Source organism: Leucopleurus acutus (genome assembly GCF_964270905.1).
Source record: "Leucopleurus acutus genome assembly, chromosome: 16".
In the NCBI taxonomy this organism is placed as follows: domain Eukaryota; kingdom Metazoa; phylum Chordata; class Mammalia; order Artiodactyla; family Delphinidae; genus Leucopleurus; species Leucopleurus acutus.
The window spans coordinates 73,409,584-73,429,579 of record NC_139158.1 but is presented as its reverse complement, the minus strand read 5'-3'; the positions used below and the strand labels follow the sequence as shown (position 1 = coordinate 73,429,579).

Here is a 19,996-nt window from a genome sequence, read left to right as displayed (position 1 = left end):
ATGCTTCCTAGCACGTACTTTATTGATCATGATGTGTTACAGAGCCGCACCCATTTTACTGATGGGAAAATCGAGGCTCAGATCATTAGGAGATTTGTCCAAGGACGTGTGGTGGCAGAACTGGGATTTGGACCAAGCGTTCCTGGTTTCCTCTGCAGCTTTGCTACGTGGCCTCCCTTTTCCCGGTACTCTGCTCTCGGGACCCCACCCCAACCCCCAACCCTCCCCTGCAACTGAGCTGGGGAAGGAGATGAGTCTCTGCAAGGAAGGGACTGGTCGCTGGGCTAGAGATCACTCCCCTCTGAGCTGCAATTCACAACCCCTGCCCAACCCTCACCGAGGATATTAATCAATGGGAAAATGAATGGTTCCCACTTCACAGTGCTGGTGGGAGGATTAACTAGGATAATACCTGGAAAGAACTTAGCCTAGTACTTAGCTCTCAGTTCATGGTATCTATCGATCTTGACTCTGTGCCCTCGGCTTCAGCACCAGCTCTGTGCCAGGCACCTTACAATGCTGTGCTCGTTGAATCTTGCCACCTATCAGGTGTTGATTCTGCCGTTATCCCCAGTGCGTGGATGAGGAACCTAAGAGAGGTGAAGTCATTTGTCCAAATTCCCAGCGCGAGCCTGTCCGACTGCACAGCCCGCTGTCACCCAGATGCCCCTCAAGTCATATGTCTTTGGTACCAGGCACGAAGCCAGGAGTGTTGCAAAGAATCCACCCGCTCCGGCTTCTTGCCATCTCTGTGAGACAAGGACAAATTATTATCCCCACTTTACAGCCAAGGAAATAGAGGCTCAGGAAGGAACAGCGATGGCCCGGAGTCACAGAGCGAGTCCACGCAGGGCCAGGGCTCCCAGCAGCCAGCCGGGCCCCCAAGTGCAACACCCGTGTCTTCCTGCTGAAGCATCCCTTTGGCTTCCTCACAAACGGGGGATGGTGGTGGGGTCACGGTGCCCCGCCCGCTCTGGGTATAACAAACACGAGGTGACAAGAATCGGAGGGAAAATATTTATACACAGCCGCTGAGCTTTGCCAGCACCTCGGAGGATGCAGCGCTCAGCCGGGAGCCGCCACCTGTCACACCGGATTACCTCAAAGACTCCCGAACCACTTAGTATGCCCGCTCCACCCGCCCCAAACTTCTGAGTCATCCATTCTGCCCATGCAGACGCTCCTTCCACTGACATTATCTTTAACGTTTTGTAATCATGAAATATTAATGACCGTTATTGAATTTAAAGCACAATTTGTGTCTGAATCCTTCAGTGGAAAGGGCAGTTGTAAAGGGACAGTCTTCAAAGAGATGGCGGGGTGGAGGGGGAGACTTGGAAAGCCAGTGCTGGAGTGGCCGGTGCTAGGGGGCTGCATCCGGCCCCCTCTTCCAGGCCCTAAGCTGGAGGGGTGGTCTCTAGCCACCCCAGACAGCAAAGAGTTAAGCAGATTAGCTAGAGCTTCCCCATCTGGGTCACCCCAGGCCAAGTCGCGGTTTTACAGCCCCCTGGTGTTTTCCTTATGCCGCAAAGCACACTTTATGATTTATATATGCATTTGTGTGCATGCTTTGTTCATCTCTCTTCCCCAGGAAACGGCGCCTTCCATGAGGGCAGGGTCCCATGTGTATCTGTAGCACTCACACCGGGCCTGGCACTTAGAAGCTGTGTATAAACATTTCCCGAAAGGATAGATAGATGGGCTTGCCCACCCAGTTAGGAAGGCAGGGCGACATGATGGAGAAAAACTGGTTCTAGTGGCATGGCTCCCGGCTGTGAGTTTGGGCAGTTGTTTCCCCTCGTCTTGCCTTAGTTTTCTCATCTATTAAATGGTACCGTATTGGATAGCTATAAGGATAATAACTGTATTGTTAACTATTAATAACAGTGGCTTCTATTTATTTGAAGCTCACAATATACCAGATATTGTGCTGAATGCTTTATATAAAGTGTCTGCTGAGGGCCTCTTGTCACCCACCTGCTCTGGGCACTGGGATCTGGTGATAAAAGGTCTTGGCCACTGACCTCAGAGGTTCACAGGTGGGCAGAGAGAGACACATCAACTGTCAGTGGCAACGCAGAGTGCAAGGAAGGGGGAGGTGGGCATTCAGGAGGTGTAGCCAGGGACTTGCCTCCCTACAGGAGAAGGCAAGAGACTTCCCCAGAGGAGGGGACATTTGAGTTGGGTCTCAAAGGCTAAGGAAAGGGGGTTTGGGAGCTCCCAGCAGAAAGAGCCCCACATGCTCAGGCCTGGAGGCTAGGCCGGCAGAAAGACCCCTGTCCATTCTGAGAATGGAGAGACTGGGCGTGGCCAGAGGCTGGAGCCAGAGAATGGCTGGAGTAGGTGGGGTGAGGTGAGTGTGCGGAAGCTCACTGGGCCTCTACAGGAAGGACCTCAGATGTCCTGTGAGCAGCCGGACATCTCCTGGAGACGACAGGGAGCCAGTGCAGGTTTTAGAGCAGAAGAGGAAGATGGTCAGGTGTGCAGTCCGCAGCAGTCACTTGGGCTGCTGGGGGAGGGTGGACGGGATGGGGGCAGCCTGGAGCAGGCAACAGACGGGAGGCTGTCGGGAAGACTCAGGCTTGGACATGTGCTGAGGGTACAGGGCAGGGTGCGGACGGGCAGGAGGAAGTACCAGGGAGGCTGACTGTAGTGCCATCTGGGGAAGAGGCCTGGCACAGCCCTGCACGGAGGGCTTGCTTCGTAAGGCAGTGAGCTCCCCGTCACCAGAAGTGTGTAAATGAGGCCTGGGTTCCTCTTGGATTGGGTAACTCCCGGGATCCTGTGCCACCTATGTACTTAACAGATGCCACCAGGAACAAAGATTTTTGTGATGTCCATGGAGTCTCATAAGACAGCCCAGAGCATCAGGACCAGCCTAGCCCTAGGGAGGAAAACTTTCTCCCACCCCACCCCCCAATGCCAGGGCCCCTGTTTTACCCAGAAGTCCTCCAGCACCCTACGGAGGACCAAACATCCCCACCCCAATAAGGTCAAACCTCCAATCTCCACTTGGACGCCAAACAGATAATCAAAGAAACAGAGAAGGGCACCCTAACCTCATGCTCCCAATGGAGGTGAGTGGGCACGGGGCAGGGAGTGCGAGGCGACCGCCTCTGGCAGCCCTGACACCCCCCTCCCCCGGGCGCACTCCCACCTGCTCACCCAGCCCCCCTCGACGTCCTGCCTGTCTTGGCCAGCTCGTAATTGGGATGATAAATCTTCCTGCCCAGCTGGCCAGCGCTAATCAGAGCCTGGTGTTTGGATGCAATTTAATTCCCTCAAGAGGAGGGAGGCGCTGAGGGGACGGTGGAGAAGAGGGTCCAGGCTCTGGTCCTCCCACCCTTGCACCACTGCAAGGAGGTACCTTCCAGCTGCCCCCCACCTCTCTGCCCCCCTTCCTCCCCCCCTCCCCACTTCTCACTCTCCTTCCCACTCCTGCTCTTGTGACCCCACTTCTCTCTTTCTCTGTGACAGCCAAGGAGAACTTCAGAGTCCAGCTCCATTTGTATTACAAATGAGAAAAGCTTGGTCCAGAGAGAGAGGCAGGAAGAGGGTCACACAGCTTGACTGCTCCCTAGATGGTGGGATCTGGGCGGGGGGAGCGTGAAACCCTCACAGAATTAGTCCATCCAGAGGTCTCAGTCTCTCCCTGTCATCACCTCCACAGCATCCCAGCATAGTCAGGGGTGCCACAGACAGTGAAATCCATTCATTCGCTAAATCTTTAAGTACCTACTGTGTGCCATGCACAGAGGGGCTGTGGATACAGCAGCAAACACAAGAGACCAAAATTCTGCTTACTTTCTGGTGAGGGAGATAGATGATGGGCAAGTTAAGTGAGTAAAAATATAGCGGGTGTTGGATAAGTGCTGTGGAGAAAAGTAGAGCAGGGAAGTGGGTAGCTGGTGGGATGACAAGGAACAAATTTAAATAAGGTCATCAGGGGAGGTCTCTCTGGGAAGACATCTGGGCAAAGATCTGAAGGAGGGAAAGGAGGAAACCTGGAGCAGAGGGGAGGGGAGAGCCAGGTGAGGGACGAGGCCAGGGAGGAAGATCACAAGGGCCTTACGGGCATGTAGGTCTTGGGCTTATAGTCTGAGTTCCCAGGACTAGGGCAGTCAAGGAAAGCTTCCTGGAGCAGGCAGAGACATTTGTTTGCGGCCTTGAGGCAAGTCGGATTCTGGCAGCTGAAGATGGTCAGAAAGGCAGTACCATTGGATGGTTAAAACTCCCCTTTTGGACCCAGACCCAGGTTCCATTGATGGTTCCCTGTGAGACTTCGGGCAAGTTCTTTAGCCTCTCTGAGCCAGTTTCCTCATCAGCAAAACGGCAATAATTAAAATCCCTACCTCCCACGACGGTGGACAGGATGAAATGAGGCAGCACAGGCCCTGGCCCATGGCAGGTGCTCGATATGTGTTTGCTGGTGTCCTGGCAGGAGCATACCCCTAGGAGTTCCCTAACAGGGTCACCAGGCCAGGCCCCATCCCCCCTACACTTCCTACTGGCCTCTAGCCCTCCAAGTCCAGTTTGGTCCAGACACCCAGGTTAGGAACTGCTAGGAGGTGGGGGTCTTCCTTAGAAGGAATCCAGAATCTTACTATCTACAGCCTCCCCTCCCACCCCAGGACCTTTGCACATGCTGTTCCTACTGCCTGGGGCACACTTTCCTTCCCATCCCCTTCATCTGATTACTTCCTAGTTGGATCTCAGCTTAAAGGTCACCTACGCCAGGGCAAATATCCCTGCACCCCACCAGGGTAGGCACCCCTGCCTCATACTCTCACAGTCCTGGACTTTTTTCTCTCTACTTTTATCACAGTCTAGAGTGATATCTGTCCCTGCCGCTAGACCAAGAGGCCGTGTCGGTCTTGTTCAATGTTGTGTTCTTGGTACAAAGGAGGCGCTCAAACTGTAATAGTCAGCAAAAACCAGAAGTCTCAGTTTCAAATTGCCTGGCTCAATCCCCCGTCTGTTATACGTAAGGGATGCTGAGGCCCGAAGAAGGTTAAGGGGCCTGCCCACACAGCACAGCAGCTCTCCCACCCAAGCCTGCTCTCTTCCCAAGGCACCCAAGGAATTGCCCACCCTCCTCTGTGCCTCGGCCCCCCAGGGCTATACCTGCCACCTCCCCGGGTTAACGGTGAACCAGCGCAGAGAGGAAGCACCGGGCTGAAGCACGTTTAATTTTAATTTAGGAATCGGTTAAGACTGCGGGCCTGCTCAGCTCTGGGTTGTCAATCAGCCTTCCTCAAGGCTGCATCAATTAGTTTAAAAATATTGAATGTAATTTTGCCTGACACAACATATTGCAGCTACTGCAAAATATAATTTATTTTAGAAGAAGAAATAATTAAACTAATTTGCATGTCAGTCAGCTGAACTGAAATGCCAAGGGAGGGGCGTGGGACCCATGGGGGATCCAGCCCCTGGACACAGCACCTGCCACTGGGCATTGGGTGAGGTCAGCCTGGGCCTCGGTCCGAGCAGTAGCTACGTCTGGATGGACAAATATTCAGGCAGCAGGAGGGCCCACTGGCATTGCATCTAGACCACGCACTGGACTTAAGAGTCGGGAGACCTAGGACCCAACCTCAGTTCTGCCACTGACTTGCCTGTGGCTTTAGACAAAGTCTTGCCCCTTTCTGGGCCTCAGTTTCTCCATCTACAAAATGGGTTTAGGGAATTCCCTGGCAGTGCGGTGGTTAGGACTCTGTGCTTTCACTGCCGGGGCCCCGGTTCGATCCCTGGTCGGGGAACTCAGATCCTGCAAGCTGTGTGGCGTGGCCAAAAATTAAATTAAAAAAAAAATGGTTTTAACAAGACCTCCTTTATGGGTTGTTTTGAGGGTCCAATGATGTCATAGATAAGAAAGCTTGTTATAAATTGGAAAATCCTGCACAAAGAGGAATGTTAATTAATTGATGGATTTCTTATTTTATACTAGAAACATTTAAGTTGGTAAAAATTACGCATTATTATCAATTATTACAAATGATGCTAACTGTGATCGGGAGGGGTTTGGAGGAAGCCAATCAGAGGCGAGATACCCGGTTGGACCTCCCCCAGCACCTGCCAGTCACCCCAGGCTGTAATTTGCAACACTTGCTATTGATACGTATTAGATTCACCTGGAGTTGTTAAACAAACCGTCAACGGGCTTCCCTGGTGGCGCAGTGGTTGAGAGTCCGCCTGCCAATGCAGGGGACACGGGTTCTCTGCGCGTCTGGAGCCTGTGCTCCGCAACGGGAGGGGCCACAACAGTGAGAGGCCTGTGAACCGCCAAAAAAAAAAAAAAAAAAAAGACATCAATGACCAAGCCTTGGGCTTAGAACATTTTAAAGGCTTCCCAGGTGATTCTAATAGCCAAGTTGAAGACTGCCACGATGTTAAGAGCACAGGATGCTGACTTAGGGCTGGACCACAAGCTCTGGGGGGTCCAGACCAGCTCCCAATTCAGGGGTCTGTGGGATAAGCTCTGTAGGTGGCAACTTTGGCGACGTAGAGGCACACCTCTCGGCTGCCCTGCCTCTCAGATCTGCCAAATCCTCATGCCAAAAAGGATTCAGGGCCTTCCCAAGAGGTGATCCATGACATTTGAAAGGAGGACATAGGACAACAGCAAGACGGTAAGGTAAGGATGTTCTAACTAATCTTATTGTGACAAACATTGCAATATCTACATTTATGTTACACCGTAAACTTACACAGTGTCATATATCAATTACATCTCAATAAAGCTGGGGGGAAAAAGAGGTAGGAGAGGCCCAGCAGAACCCAGAGGAATGCTACAATAATGAGGGTCTCACCAGCAGTGGACCCAACCCTCCAGCAGAGTGTCTGCCCACTGAGGATCTTATCCTACTCTGAGGTCCCCCTTCTGCATGGCCCCATAGGACCCTGTCTCTCCCTCCAGCCCTGCACACCCCACCCGCTGCAGGGGAGGGGGCCCTGGCCACCCCCTACCCTCCTTCTGCCTCAGTGGGGAGAGAGGTGCCTGATCCGGACAGCGGACCTCAGCCTCCCCTCCGAAGCACCCCCCGGCTGGCTGTTTAAGTTCGCTGGCAAAACACTCTTAAAAATAACAGCTCACCCGACATTCCCAGTCACGACTGCCATCTCCCACCCCCAGAAAATCCCCCACTAATCGCTGAAGCAGCAGATCTGGGTGAGCTGAGAAGATAAGGCGCCCCTGCCTAAGGGGAGCTCCAGAGGGGAGTAGGGGTCTGAGTTAATTAAGGACTCCCCCCCTCCCCCTGCTTCCTTTCCCTGACCCCCCGCAGGAGGTGGCTGCATCTGCCTCCCCATCTCCATTTCTCTTTTTATCAGCACAGGAGCAGCTGCAGTCGGCATCCAGTGGGGCCCCGAGTTCAGAGAAGGAAGCAGCCGCCCAGCCCCGACTTGCCCCCAACACTCATGGGGTTCCTGGCTGCCTGGAAGCTTCCAGGCTGCCCCCAAAATAGCTCCCTGTCAGCCGGGCCAGAGACCCAGCCTTCAGGTCACTGCTTGGAAGCGGGTAGTTTCCTCTCCCAGGGGATGTCCTTGATTTCACTGGCGGGTAGAACATGTCAGTAATGAACTCATGGCTAAGATAGCCAAGGACGGGGCACCAGTGAACACTCAGGGGTCTGGGTGGGGGGCTATAAAGGGCCAACATTCAGGGTGCTTCTCGGATGAGGTATCCCAACAGCCTAGGGTCACTGAATGTCATTCAAGGATATCTGTTGATTTAGCAAATCCTTATGTAACACTTATGTGCTATGTACACAGTTTTAAGTGCTTTGCACCTATTAACTCAATTTGTCCTCTTAACCAACCTGTTACTAGTAGCCCCATTTTGTAGGTGAGAAAACTGAGGTACAGAGAGCTTAAGTGACCTGGCATGGATCACACAGCTACTAAGTGACAGAGTTGAGATTGGAACCACTTGGCTCCCAAGTCCTTGCTCTTAATCTCTATGCGCTGTTCATTTTCCAGGTGTGGAAACTGATACCAGAGCGGGTCAAACACTGTGTCAGAGACAGAGCCATGCCTGAAATTCAAGACTCTTTCTGTCTAAATGTTACCAGGCTTCATTCATTCATTCAACAAATCTATTAGAACCAGCTCTATGCCACATCCCACAATGCTGGGGACCCAGGGATTAATACAACAGAGGCCTTGACCTCAAAGACATTGCAGTTGGAGGAGTGGGGACTTTGTGGCTTTGCTGAGGACCTTGGCAAAGACCCACCTCCAGTGGACTTGTCTTGCCCTCTCATGATCAGGTCTTAAAAGAGCAGAGACAGCTTTATTTGTCAGCTGATCAATTCTTTAAACTTTAGCATGTTTTTTAGTTTCCTTATGCAATATGGGGATAGAAATTGTACCAAACCATAGCATTTCTGCAAGGACACCTGAAATAATGGATACGGATACTCCAGGAGAAATCTGTGCACTCCACGGGGATGGAATGGAGATGGCAATGTTGATTGTAGTGTTGTTGGAGGTGGGGGTGGGGGGTGGTGATGTGATAGTGATGTGGGTGATGATGGCGGGGGTCATGGTAGTATTGGTGGGGCTGGTAATGGAAGTTGTGGTGGAGATGGTGGAGATAGTGAATGATTGGTGATGATGGTGGTAATATTGATGATGGTGGGTGGTGAGCGTGGTGAGAGTGATCACAGGGGGGTGATGGTGGTGGTAAGCGTGGTGAGAGTGATGGCCTTAGTGTTTGTGATGATGGTAGAGATGAGGAAGGTGGTATTAGTCAATGCAGTGGTGGTGGCGGCAGCGATAATTCTAATGGTGATGGTATTGATAATCTAATGGTGATGGTAACAAAGGAGTGGTGATGGCATTGGTGATGGTGATAGTGGTGAGGATGGTGATGGTGGTACTGATAGTTATGTTGGTAGAGGTGGCAATAATAATGCTAATGGTGGTGATGGTTTAATGGTAGTAGTGGTACTAGTAATGGTGATGGTGATGGTGAAGGTAGTAATGGTGGAGATGGTGACGGTGTTGGTGATGGTGATGGGGTGGTACTGGTGATTATGGTGATGGAGGTTGTGGTGATGATGCCAGTGGTACCAGTGCTAATGGCAGTGGTGGTGGTGGCAATAGTGACAGTAATGGCGATGGTTACAGTGGTGATCTAATGGTGGTGATGATGATAGCAATGGTGGTGGTGGTGATGACCCAGTTAGCCAGACATCCTTGGTCCTGGTCCTAATATGAGCTTGATCAACCCACAGATCTCTCAGTGTGACCTCACTGCCTGCTCTTGTCCTAGCAGTAGATGGGGGGCGGGGGTTGTCTAAATCTCACACTTGGTGCCTCCCACCCTACGGCTGTGCTCTTGTTACAGACAATCATGCCCAGCTATCCCGGGCATCCCTAAGGATCCGAATCCTGGATGTGAACGACAATCCCCCAGAGCTGGCCACACCCTACGAGGCAGACGTGTGTGAGGATGCCGAGCCAGGCCAGGTAGCACTGAGGGGCTGGGGACTGGGGGTCGCTGTCAGGACTGGCCAGGACACCCTCTACTCAAGCCCAGAGTGGGCTTGGCCTCACCTCCGCTCCCTGCCCCCTCCTCACCCTTCAGCTCATCCAGACCATCAGTGTGGTAGACAGAGACGAGCCCCAGGGCGGGCACCGCTTCTACTTCCGCCTGGTGCCCGAAGCTCCCAGCAGCCCTCATTTCTCTCTGCTCAACATCCAAGGTGAGTTATCTCAGAACAACCAAATCCTAGGATCCATGGAGGGAGGGGCTTAGCCTCCCCAACCCCTTCCCATATGACAGAGGCACCCAGAGGGCCAGCGGTGTGTCCAAGATCACACAGAAAGTCTGAGCCAAGCTGGAGATGTTACCCAGCCTGCGAGCCAGACCCTGAAGAACAAGCAGGAGGTGGGTTGGCTGAGTGGAGGAGGGCTTCCCAAGGATAGAGGATGGTAGATGGAAAGATACAGAGAGGGAATCCATGAGGAGTGGGGCAGTGGCCCAGCACCCAGGGTGGAAAGAGCCCCTGATCTAAGTGAAGATTGGAATCAGCCACACGCACACACTCCCAGCCCTCCGTTTACAAAGTGCTTTATCCCACTCGCGTTTCTCTTTACATCCTCACGGTCACCTTGGGAGGTGGTTTTCTTACCCCTCCCCCCATTGTGCAGGTGATGAGACTCTAAGAGGATAAGGGACCTACCCAGGGTCATATAGGGAGTCAGTGGTGAGGCTGGGACTCAAACCCACACCTATCTCAGTTCCAAGGTACTTCCTGCTTGCTACCTTGAAAGCAAACTGCCCCTCCCATCCTGAGCTGATCCCATTGTGAGACCCACCCCTGCAAGTTCCCCTTCAGTGAGAAGTTGAGGTCTGAACCTTTGAGGAGTAGACTGGGGGACGGGGTGGTCAATGGACTGGGAGTGAGGGACCTAGGTCCCAGCCCAGGCTCAGTTGAAGGCTTTCTATGCAACCCTAATGCCTGCCTCAGTTTCATCATCTGTAAAATGGGGCTGAAGATGCCGGCCAGGCAGCTAGGTGGTCCCAGTGAGTTGTGGGTTACAGAGGTATATTGTCAGTACCTAGAACATGGCCTTTCCTTCATTCAGCAATTATTTGTTGACCATTTATTGAAATACAGTCCCTACATGTCAGGCACTGTTCTAGGTCCCGAAAATGCAGCGGCATGCAAGACAAAATCCCTGCCTTCGTGGAGTTTATATTCTAGAGAGGAAACAGAAATTAAACAAATGAATATTATGATGGGGTTGGTAAGTGGCTGGCAGGGAGGAATAATGCAATCTTCACGAGTCTGGACTTTGTTCTATTCAGTGCTGGACCCTGGGTGCCTGGCACAGAGTAGGTATTCAAAAATATGTGTTAGGGAATTCCCTGGCAGTCTACTGGTTAGGACTCCAAGCTTCCACTGCAGGGGGCACGGGTTTGATCCCTGATCGGGGAACTAAGATCCCGCAAGCCACGCGGCGTGGCCAGAGAAAAACATAAACAAAAGCGTGTTAGACGAAACAGGAGGAAATAAAGCAAGGCAAGAGTAGAAGCTGTTTTAAATAAGGTGATCTAGGAAGGCCTCTCTGAAGGAATCAGTAGTGAGTAGGGATCTAAAGGAAGTGAGGGGCTGAATGATCCAAGTGCAAGAGACAGCAAATGCAAAGACCCTGAGGTGGGAACAGGCTTGGGACGTTCGAGACCTGCATAGCTGGGGTGAGTGAGTGACAGGACTGGAGGAGATGCAGTCAGAGAGGTACTAGGGGCCAGATCACGTGGGTTCCTTCTGATCCTGTTCCAGGTCTCGTATCACCCCCAAGACCTTGACACCCCTTCCCTCAGTGGCTTCTGAAGCCAGACCCATCTGTATTTCCAGGAGTAATATTAAAAATATTTAACAACCAGTGCAGCTCAGATAATCAATCAGAAAGGACCCTGGTCATAAATAATCTGGAGTAGGACCGTGGAGCCCCTGCTGAGCCAGGCTTGAACCCCTTAGCGACTTGATCGTGTTAAAGTTGGGGGTGTGCTTGAGGGAGAGGCTGAGGCAGCAGGGAAGGACTTGGGGGACTCAGAGCCATGGCTATTTAAACCTCTTTGGAAGTAGTTCAGTATCTTAAGAACTTTTAACGACTAGTGCTGCCCTGATTGCTCACTATGGCAGTGGTACCCCAAGCTGAGCGCCGGAGACACAAATAGCCCTGGACTGACCTCACCAAGTTCACAATCTTTCCAACCCGAGGGGCCTGAGGTTCTGCCCCAGCTGCCTCTCTTTGACGCGGGGTGGGGGCTGGGGTCTGGGTTGGCCACCAGGGCTCCCATCCGGCGTGACCAGCTGCGTACAAGCCCTGGGAGCAAGGCCGGCGGCAGCGTGCTGAGGCCGGCACTGCCAGGAAAGGGCTCCTCCTCCAGTCCCCCGGCCCCTCCCACGGTGTGCCAAGCCCCCTCCTCCTCACCATATAAATATCCCAGTTGACAAACGGCTACCCCAACCCATCTGTTTCTTTGTACAAATTTGTAGCCAGTTTGGAAACGTGATTTATAAATATTGCTTTTGCAGCCAGGATTGACACTGATGTATGTCAGGCCAGATGGATGAATGCAGTGCTGGGCGCAGATCCTGCCTAGAAGGGTGGGGTAGGGGCCTGGGGTGGCCACTGGCTTCCCCAAATGAAGCCAGCTGCTGCCCAGGAGGGCAGCTGAGAGGGAAAGACATGATGCTCAGGGATTTCCTCTGATGGGGTGAAAGAGTAGCAGGAACCAGAGCTCTCCAGACATATGGTTCCACGACCAAAGACAGCAACCCTGAGAAACAAATATGTCCTCTCCTCTCCTCTCCTCTGTTCCTGCTTGGGAATTAGAGGCTGAGTCAGAGCCATCCACTCATTTTTCAAATCTGTCCACTTCTCTGTGCCTCCACTACCACTCTTATTTCACATCTAGAACACACAGTAGCTTCCTAACTGGTCTTCCACATCCACTGTTGTATTTTAGATTAGAGGCTCCCTTGCTTAGAAGGTAGGCTTAGCAAAGGCAGGGACCATGTCTGTCTTGTTCATTGCTGTATCCTCAGGGGCTAGAATAATCCTGACCTGTAGAGGGTGTTTAATTAGTATTCGCTATTGAATAGAGGGATGATATGTCACTAGGTTGCTTCTTTGCCCATCAATCGATGGCCTCCTGTTGCCTTTAAGAAAATCACCCAATTCCTTACCATGGCCTCTAAGACTTGCTATTATGAGCCCCTGCCTCCCCCTCCAGCCTCTCCTTGACTCGCTCTAGTCATCACCCTTATCCCTCCAGCCGCAAAGGACTGCTCTCAGTTCCCTGAGTTCCTATGCCTCTTCTAACCTCAGGACCTTTGCATGGACTATTCCCTCCCCTAGAATTCATTGTTCAGGGCTCACAATAATATCATTTCTTCCAAAAAGTTCTCCCTGATCCCCCAGACTGGTCAGATCCTCTGTTAGATGCTCTTCCTATACTTTTCCTTCTTAGCACTCACCATGGTTTGCAATTGTACACTAAATTGTGAGCTTATTTGATTAACCTTTGTCCCTCGCATCAGAATATAAGGCCAGATCCAGGACTATGGTTGATTTAGCTCCCCATTATTCCCCACCCCCCCATGACTAGCATGGTGCCAAGCACAGAGTAGTTACTCAATAAAGATTTATTGGGTGGATGGAGGGATGGACGGATGATTCGATGGGTGGTTGGAAAAGGTAGCTATGCCACCAATTCACGGGATAAATTCAGACAAGTCCCTTCTCTCTGAGCCTCAACTTCCATGTATGTAAAATGGGAATGATGTTACAACTCTTGGTGGTTGTGAGGATTAAACATTTCTATGTATTTAAAGTATCTACCCAGTCCTCGATACATAAGTATGCAGCCAGTGCAAAGGAGCCCCACGCCATTCCTTCTTTTCCTCGTCTTGCCCTTGAGCCTTTCTTTCCCGGGGGAAGGCAGATGTTGTCACAGCTCGGTTGACTCACCCTTTGGCAGGAGGGCTAGAGTTCAAGCCGGAGCTTGAGGAGCTGACCCAGGACCACCAGTTACCCTAAAAGATGTGGTTCATTCAAGCATCATTCTTCAAGGCTGGCTCAGTGCCAGGGAAGAGACAGGCACACGCTACCTTAACACAGCATGACAAGTGCTGTAACAGAAGCGTGCGTGGCGCCTGCACAGTCAGAGCAGGGAGGGGGAAGCCATAAATCCTTCCTTCCCAGGGAAGCGTAGAAAGGAGGCCACAGAAAAGAGGTGACATTTAGCTGGAGCATGACGGATGAGGAATTCGCCCAGGCAAGAAAGTGGAGAGGGTGTTCCAGCTAGCAGGAACTTAGTGAAAAAAGGCAGGGCAGCCTAGACAGAGCGCGGGCGTGGGGTGTAGCACGTGGGGGTGGGGCATGAAAAAATTAACAACCAGCATTCACGCAGCATTTCTACGTGTTAGGAACTGTTCTAAGGGTTATGTGCTAATTACACTGTTTAATCCTCACACCTACGTGATGCTATTTTCCTCCATTTCGGATGAGGAAACTGAGATCCAGGGAAGCTAAATGAGTTTCCCAAGCTGGTAAATGACCAACTCAGCATTAGTTATTAACATTTTAATGGAAATTTTCAAAGGTGTATACAAGTAGATAAAATAACACAATGAACTCCTATGTGCCCATCACATGAGCTTTAACCCATGACCAGTCTTGTTTCAGCTGGACCTCCAGTCCACTTCACAGGTGTGCCCAAGGTCACAAGTCGGCCCTTCCAAGGGCTCTTCTTCCTGCATTGTGTTCATGATGGGGAAGGCCAGGCAGGCGCACTGAATTGGGGGCTGCGGGGAAGAGGCTGAGTTAACTGGGACCGCAAAGCTGGGGAAGGGACCCAGGCTGTCAAAGTCTGAGGTCAGGGAGACCAGCCTGAAGCCTGCGAGGGCAGAGAGAAGGACTCAGGAGGGAGGCCTGGGCCCCCAGCGGGAAGCGGGACCCCTTTTGTGGAGCTGGCTGTCAAGGATGGGAGCAGCAGGGAGCTGGGCTCTGAGTACTTCTCGACTACCGCATTGGCAGCCACCAGAATGACAGAGGGTCAGTGATGGCCTGGCCCATGCAGGAGAGGTGTGGAGGGGTCACCGGGGCGGGGGAGCCCGTGCTCTACACCCACCCCCCGAGTCCTGACTGGCACTCCCAGCACGAGGCTGAAGCAGTGCGATGAGTATGATCATGTGAGTTCACTGTTCCCTCTGGCCATTATGCATCAAAAGGAAAGAGACCGGTGAGGTGACCTTGGTACCCTGGGGCGTCCCCATCAGGCCCCCGGCCCTCCAGGCTCAGCTCTTAAAGAGACTCCTGACAGAACCATGCCTCGGCCAAAGGCAGGTGCCAGCCCGTGTTCCCCGTCTTCTCTGATGACCCAGAGCTTGTCAGTGCCCAGGAAGCCACAACCCAAGGACCACAGGACCCCAGGATCAGGATGCATTGGACAGCTGGGGTGGAATCTGAGAGAAAAAAAGGCTGTTGAGACAAAAGGCAAAAACAATTTTCTTGATATAGCCAGGGACAGGACCTTGGCACCACTGGGGACAAAATCTTGGAATAGCTGAAAACAGAATTTTGAGACAGCTGGGAATAGAAGCTTAGGACAGCTAAGGACAGAATTGAGGGCTCTATGGCTGGGCACAGGACCTTCAGGCAGCTGGGGGCAGAATTTGGGGAGAGTCGGTAACAGAATTTTACGAGATCAGGGAATAGACCCATGGGTCAGCTGGGAGACAGTAGCTGGGGGCGGAGTGAGGCAAATCCCGAGGTGGAATTGGGAGGTGACTGGGACGGGGGAGGCCGAACCCAAGTCACACACCACTCCGTTTCTTCGAAGTAGACAATACAGCCGCGGTGCACACGCAGCACATGGGCTTCAATCGGCAGGAGCAGGACGTGTTCTTCCTGCCCATCCTGGTGGTGGACAGTGGGCCGCCCACGCTGAGCAGCACGGGGACGCTCACCATCCGCATCTGTGGCTGCGACAGCTCCGGCGCCATCCAGTCCTGCAACACCACGGCCTTTGTCGTGGCCACCTCCCTCAGCCCCGGAGCCCTCATCGCCCTCTTGGTCTGTGTCCTCATCCTGGTCGGTAAGTCCACCAAGAGCCAGCCCCCCCGCCCGACTGGCCCCCATCCTTGGGCCCTGGATGTCCTTCCTGAGGTGCCCCCATGGGGGTCTCACTTTCCCTCCCCATCCTGGGAAGGGCTGGCTCGATTGACGTCCAGATTCTAACCTGCAGCTCCTACGAGAAGTCTCCTAAGTACGGAGCAGCCCTACCACCAACTCCAGAAGGTGTCAGCCCCCAGCTGAGACTAAGTTCATGCTGGCCAACCCTCTACATGGCCCAAAGTCTCTCTAATTTTGAAAAACCAAGCCTATATTTTAAAATTCTCTCATGTCTATTGTCCTATTTTAGTCTTTATGTATTACTTTTAGTAAAAAAAAGGGCTCTTGTGAACCTCACAACCCCTCAGCCAGATGTATCATCCCCATTTTTGAGATGACAAAACTGAGGCTCAGAGTCGTTAAGTGGTTTGCAAAAGGGGACCCAGTTCATCTTCTGACTTGAAATCAGGCCTTTTCACCCTGTGTTCCCTGCTCCTTTAACTACTCCACCTGCTAGGAATCTAAACTGGGGGCAAAACTTTGAGGCAGCTGGAGTAAAACCTTAAGGCACTTGGGGAGGGGGCAAAAATCCACTCGGGTGTCAGTTCCACCAGCAGCCAGCTGAACCCCCCAGAGTGTCCCCAGGGAAGAGGTCAATGTTTCAGGAGCTAAACTGGATTCAGGTGGCCGCAATGCCGCCTCTCACTGTTAAAGCAGAAAGGCCTCACCTCAGTCCTGACTACTGGACAACAGTCAGAGCTGGAGGAACTCAAGGGAGGGCCAGATGGCAGGTCCTAGGTTTGCTGGGAGATTCAGCTGCCTCCCACGCCTCACCACCCACCCCTGGGACCTGCGGAGGTCCTGGGCAGGCCCCTCCTAGCTGGGAGGCCCCCCCCTCCTCTCCACTCCCCAGCCCGTGGCTCAGAAACCCTTTTTCCAGAGGATGCACTTTACAGCGGTTTCATTTTCCGAGGCAGTGCAAACAAATTTCTGCCTAATTGCCCACAAACGAAGAAAGTGCACATCAGTGCTCTAAAGGTGATGGGCGGAATCACTGATCAGGCCTGGCACATCTGTCTCCTGCCGCCCGCGCTTCCCACCATCTGCTCTCACAGGCACCCCCCTCCGCAGCTCCCGGCCTCCAGCTCCAGAAGCCGACCATCCATCTTTCCCACTTCTCTCCTGACACCTTTCCTCCCTCCCAACCTGTCCCTGGATCCCACCTCCTTCCCGGTCATGATCCACCTTGTTAGGTCGTGAGCCAGCACCCTGCCCCATGGCCCTCGCAGCTGGTTCTGCCCACTGGCCTGGACTGAGCTGTTTGGAGCTGCAAGAAGAATCCAGTGCCTGAGAGGATACCCAACACATGTCTGTCCATCCATCCACCCACCTATCCATTTAATTCTCTCATTTGCTCATCGGTTCCTAATTTATCCGTCCAGTGAGTACCCCCACCCATGTGCTAAATTATTCTAGGCACTGGGATTCATCAGTGAAAGAAAGATACAAAAAGCCCTGAGTAACTGGAAAGTTGGGCTTGCCATCGCTGAGACTGGGAGACTGAGGGTGGGAAGGGGGAAAGATTATCCTTCCAAATTTGGACACATTAAGTTTGAGATTCTCCTGGTCAACCCCGGGGACTTGCTAGAGAGGAAACTGGATGTACAATCTAGATTTCAGGGGAGAAGTCCAGGCTGGAGGCTGCAATATGGGAGTTGTCAGCCTCTAAATGGAATTTAAAGCCACGAGACAAGGAAAGCGACAAGAGAGGGGGTGTGGAAAAAAGACCAAGGACTGAGTCCTGGGACATCGGATGTTAAGAAGTCAGAGAGGAGAGGAGAAGAGAAGCTTGCTTATAAGGTTGAAAACGAGTTATCAGTGAGGTGGGAGGAAGAAGAGTATGCAGAGTCCTGGGAGGCAAGTGAAGAAAGCCCAAAAAATCTGCTCATCCTTGCATCACCCAGGTCTCCATCCAATTCTTCATTCAGTCATTCATTCAGCAAGCATGGTTCTCTTGCTTACTGCATGCCAGGCACCACTCTCGGGGAACGTTCCCCAGGTCCCCGAGGGCAGTTCACAGTGTGTATTTTGAGGCGGAGTGAGACTGACATCTTAACATGGCAGGTCTGTGCTATGATTGAGCAGTGACTTTCAAACCTGAGCTGCCTGGGCATTACCTTCAGGCCTTATTGAAACAGACTGCTGGGCCCCACCCAGTAGATCTAGGACAGGACCTGAGAATTTGCATTTCTAACAAGTTCCCAGGAGATGCTGATGCTCGTCCAGGGTCCGAACCAGGGGATAGAGAGGAACCCCTCATCAGGGGAGCTTGGAGGTGATATCCTGAACCCGGCCTTGAGCTCTCAGGGAAGGGCTCCTGCAGGAGATATCTGGACCAGAGACCCAGAGGGCGAATAGGGTGATCAGGGCTTCTGGAGTGGACAGAGGAGGGCAAGGGTGAAAGAGAGGTCAGGGTCAAGGACATTTCACTCCCCCCAGACCTCAGCTGCCCCATTCCCATCGCCACCCCCCAGCACCCAGAGACCTCAGGGGGATGTATCTCTTCATAGAGTTAAGGATGGAGACCTCAGAGTTTGGGTCCAGCCCTCAACACCCATGAAATCTCTTAACACTGCTCTCTGTCCCCACCCCACCCCCAGTGGTGGCATAGGCTTGATTTGCACACCTCCCAAGATGGGCAGCTCACTACCTATCCAGATAGCCAGCTACGGTCTGACTGTGAGAAGGGTATTGTTGCACAGAAATCTAGGAAATTTGCATGAGCATTTAGGCTGAGCCAGCTCTGCTGGGGAGGAGGGGAAGGGTGGTCCCCGGACTGCCCTGGGGGGGCGCTGCCCTCACGCTCCCCCTTCTGTCTCCCGCGCAGTGCTGGTGCTGCTGATACTCACCCTCAGGCGCCACCACAAGAGCCACCTGAGCTCGGACGAGGACGAGGACATGCGGGACAACGTCATCAAATACAACGACGAGGGGGGCGGCGAGCAGGACACCGAAGCCTACGACATGTCGGCACTGCGAAGCCTCTACGACTTCGGCGAGCTCAAGGGCGGCGGCGACGGCGGTGGCGGCGGCGGCGGCGGCGGCGGCGGCGTGGGCCCGGGCGGGGGCCCGGGGAGCCCCCCGCAGGCCCGTCTGCCTTCGGAGCACCACTCGCTGCCGCAGGGGCCGCCGAGCCCCGAGCCGGACTTCTCGGTGTTCAGGGACTTCATCAGCCGCAAGGTGGCGCTGGCGGACGGGGACCTGTCGGTGCCGCCCTACGACGCCTTCCAGACCTACGCCTTCGAGGGCGCGGACTCGCCAGCCGCCTCGCTCAGCTCGCTGCACAGCGGCTCGTCGGGCTCCGAGCAGGACTTTGCCTATCTCAGCAGCTGGGGTCCCCGCTTCCGGCCCCTGGCCGCCCTCTACGCCGGCCACCGCCCAGAAGGCGAGGCCCCGGCCTCCTAGCCCACCCTCCCTGCAGCCCAGGACCCAACTGGACCTCAGGACAAAGCACGTCCCCTGCTCACCCCCTTCCCCCAACCCTCCCAGGGCGGCGGGACAGGAGGGGGACCTTGTTCGGGCAGCGGACTCCCCGACGGCATCCCTCCCCTGGGGGGGCGGGGGGGCGGGGGGGGGGTGGGCAGCTTTTGCCCAGAAGTGCGGGAATTATGACCAACATCATTAAAACTGCAGCGAGAACGGGCACTGCGTGGCTCTGGGGTTAGACAGGGAAAGAGGGTGGTGTGGAGCCCTCCTGGCTTAGGGGAGAAGCTGGGGGGAGGATGCTGCAGAAGTGCCAGCCCAGGAATGCCCCATCAGAGTTAAGAGGAAAGAAGGGCTGTTCGTTTACTAAGCGCCTACTGTGTGCTGGGCCTGTACAAAGACCATCTTAGTCATCACACAAACCTTGAGGTGGGGCCCTGCAGGTAGCAGTTAGAGAAAGCCACCCAGAGAAGTGGCTGGGACCTGTCCAAGGACACCTTGCCTGTGTACCGTGGAGCCACAGCACTTACCGGCCACCTGGCCTTGGGCAAGTTACCTCTCTTCTCTGGGCCTCAGTTTCCTCCTGTGTCAAACGAGGCAAATAGCAGAACCTACCTCGAAGAGTCTTGAGGATAAAAAGGCTTCGTATGTGTCAAGGGGTTAGGACAGTGCCTGGCACATAGTAGGTGCTCAATAAATGTTAGCCTTTGATACTGTTATTATCTTTGTTGTTATTAGAAGCCCAGCATGTCTGCCTCCCAGATCTGAGCTCTCTCCCCCTTTTCCCAACATCTCCACGGATCTAGAAAACCTGACTATTGGTGTTGCTTCTGCTCTGAGTCGGGGATAGGGACGTTCCCAGAAATTGGAGAGCCTT

General features: G+C 53.3%; 1 protein-coding gene across 1 annotated transcript in view; it reads left to right on the top strand.

Annotated features, from left to right (window-relative positions):
• The window catches only part of CDH22 (cadherin 22), a gene marked incomplete at both ends in the record, with an annotated part of 70,484 nt that extends 51,383 nt beyond the window's left edge, over window positions 1-19,101 (top strand). Inside the window, 4 exons of the mRNA XM_082857299.1 lie at window positions 9,353-9,474; window positions 9,593-9,710; window positions 15,368-15,619; window positions 18,524-19,101. Of these exons, the coding sequence (XP_082713425.1) occupies window positions 9,353-9,474; window positions 9,593-9,710; window positions 15,368-15,619; window positions 18,524-19,101 (1,070 nt within the window). The remainder of the gene's footprint in view (window positions 1-9,352; window positions 9,475-9,592; window positions 9,711-15,367; window positions 15,620-18,523) is intronic.
• Between the last annotated feature and the right edge of the window lie 895 nt (window positions 19,102-19,996).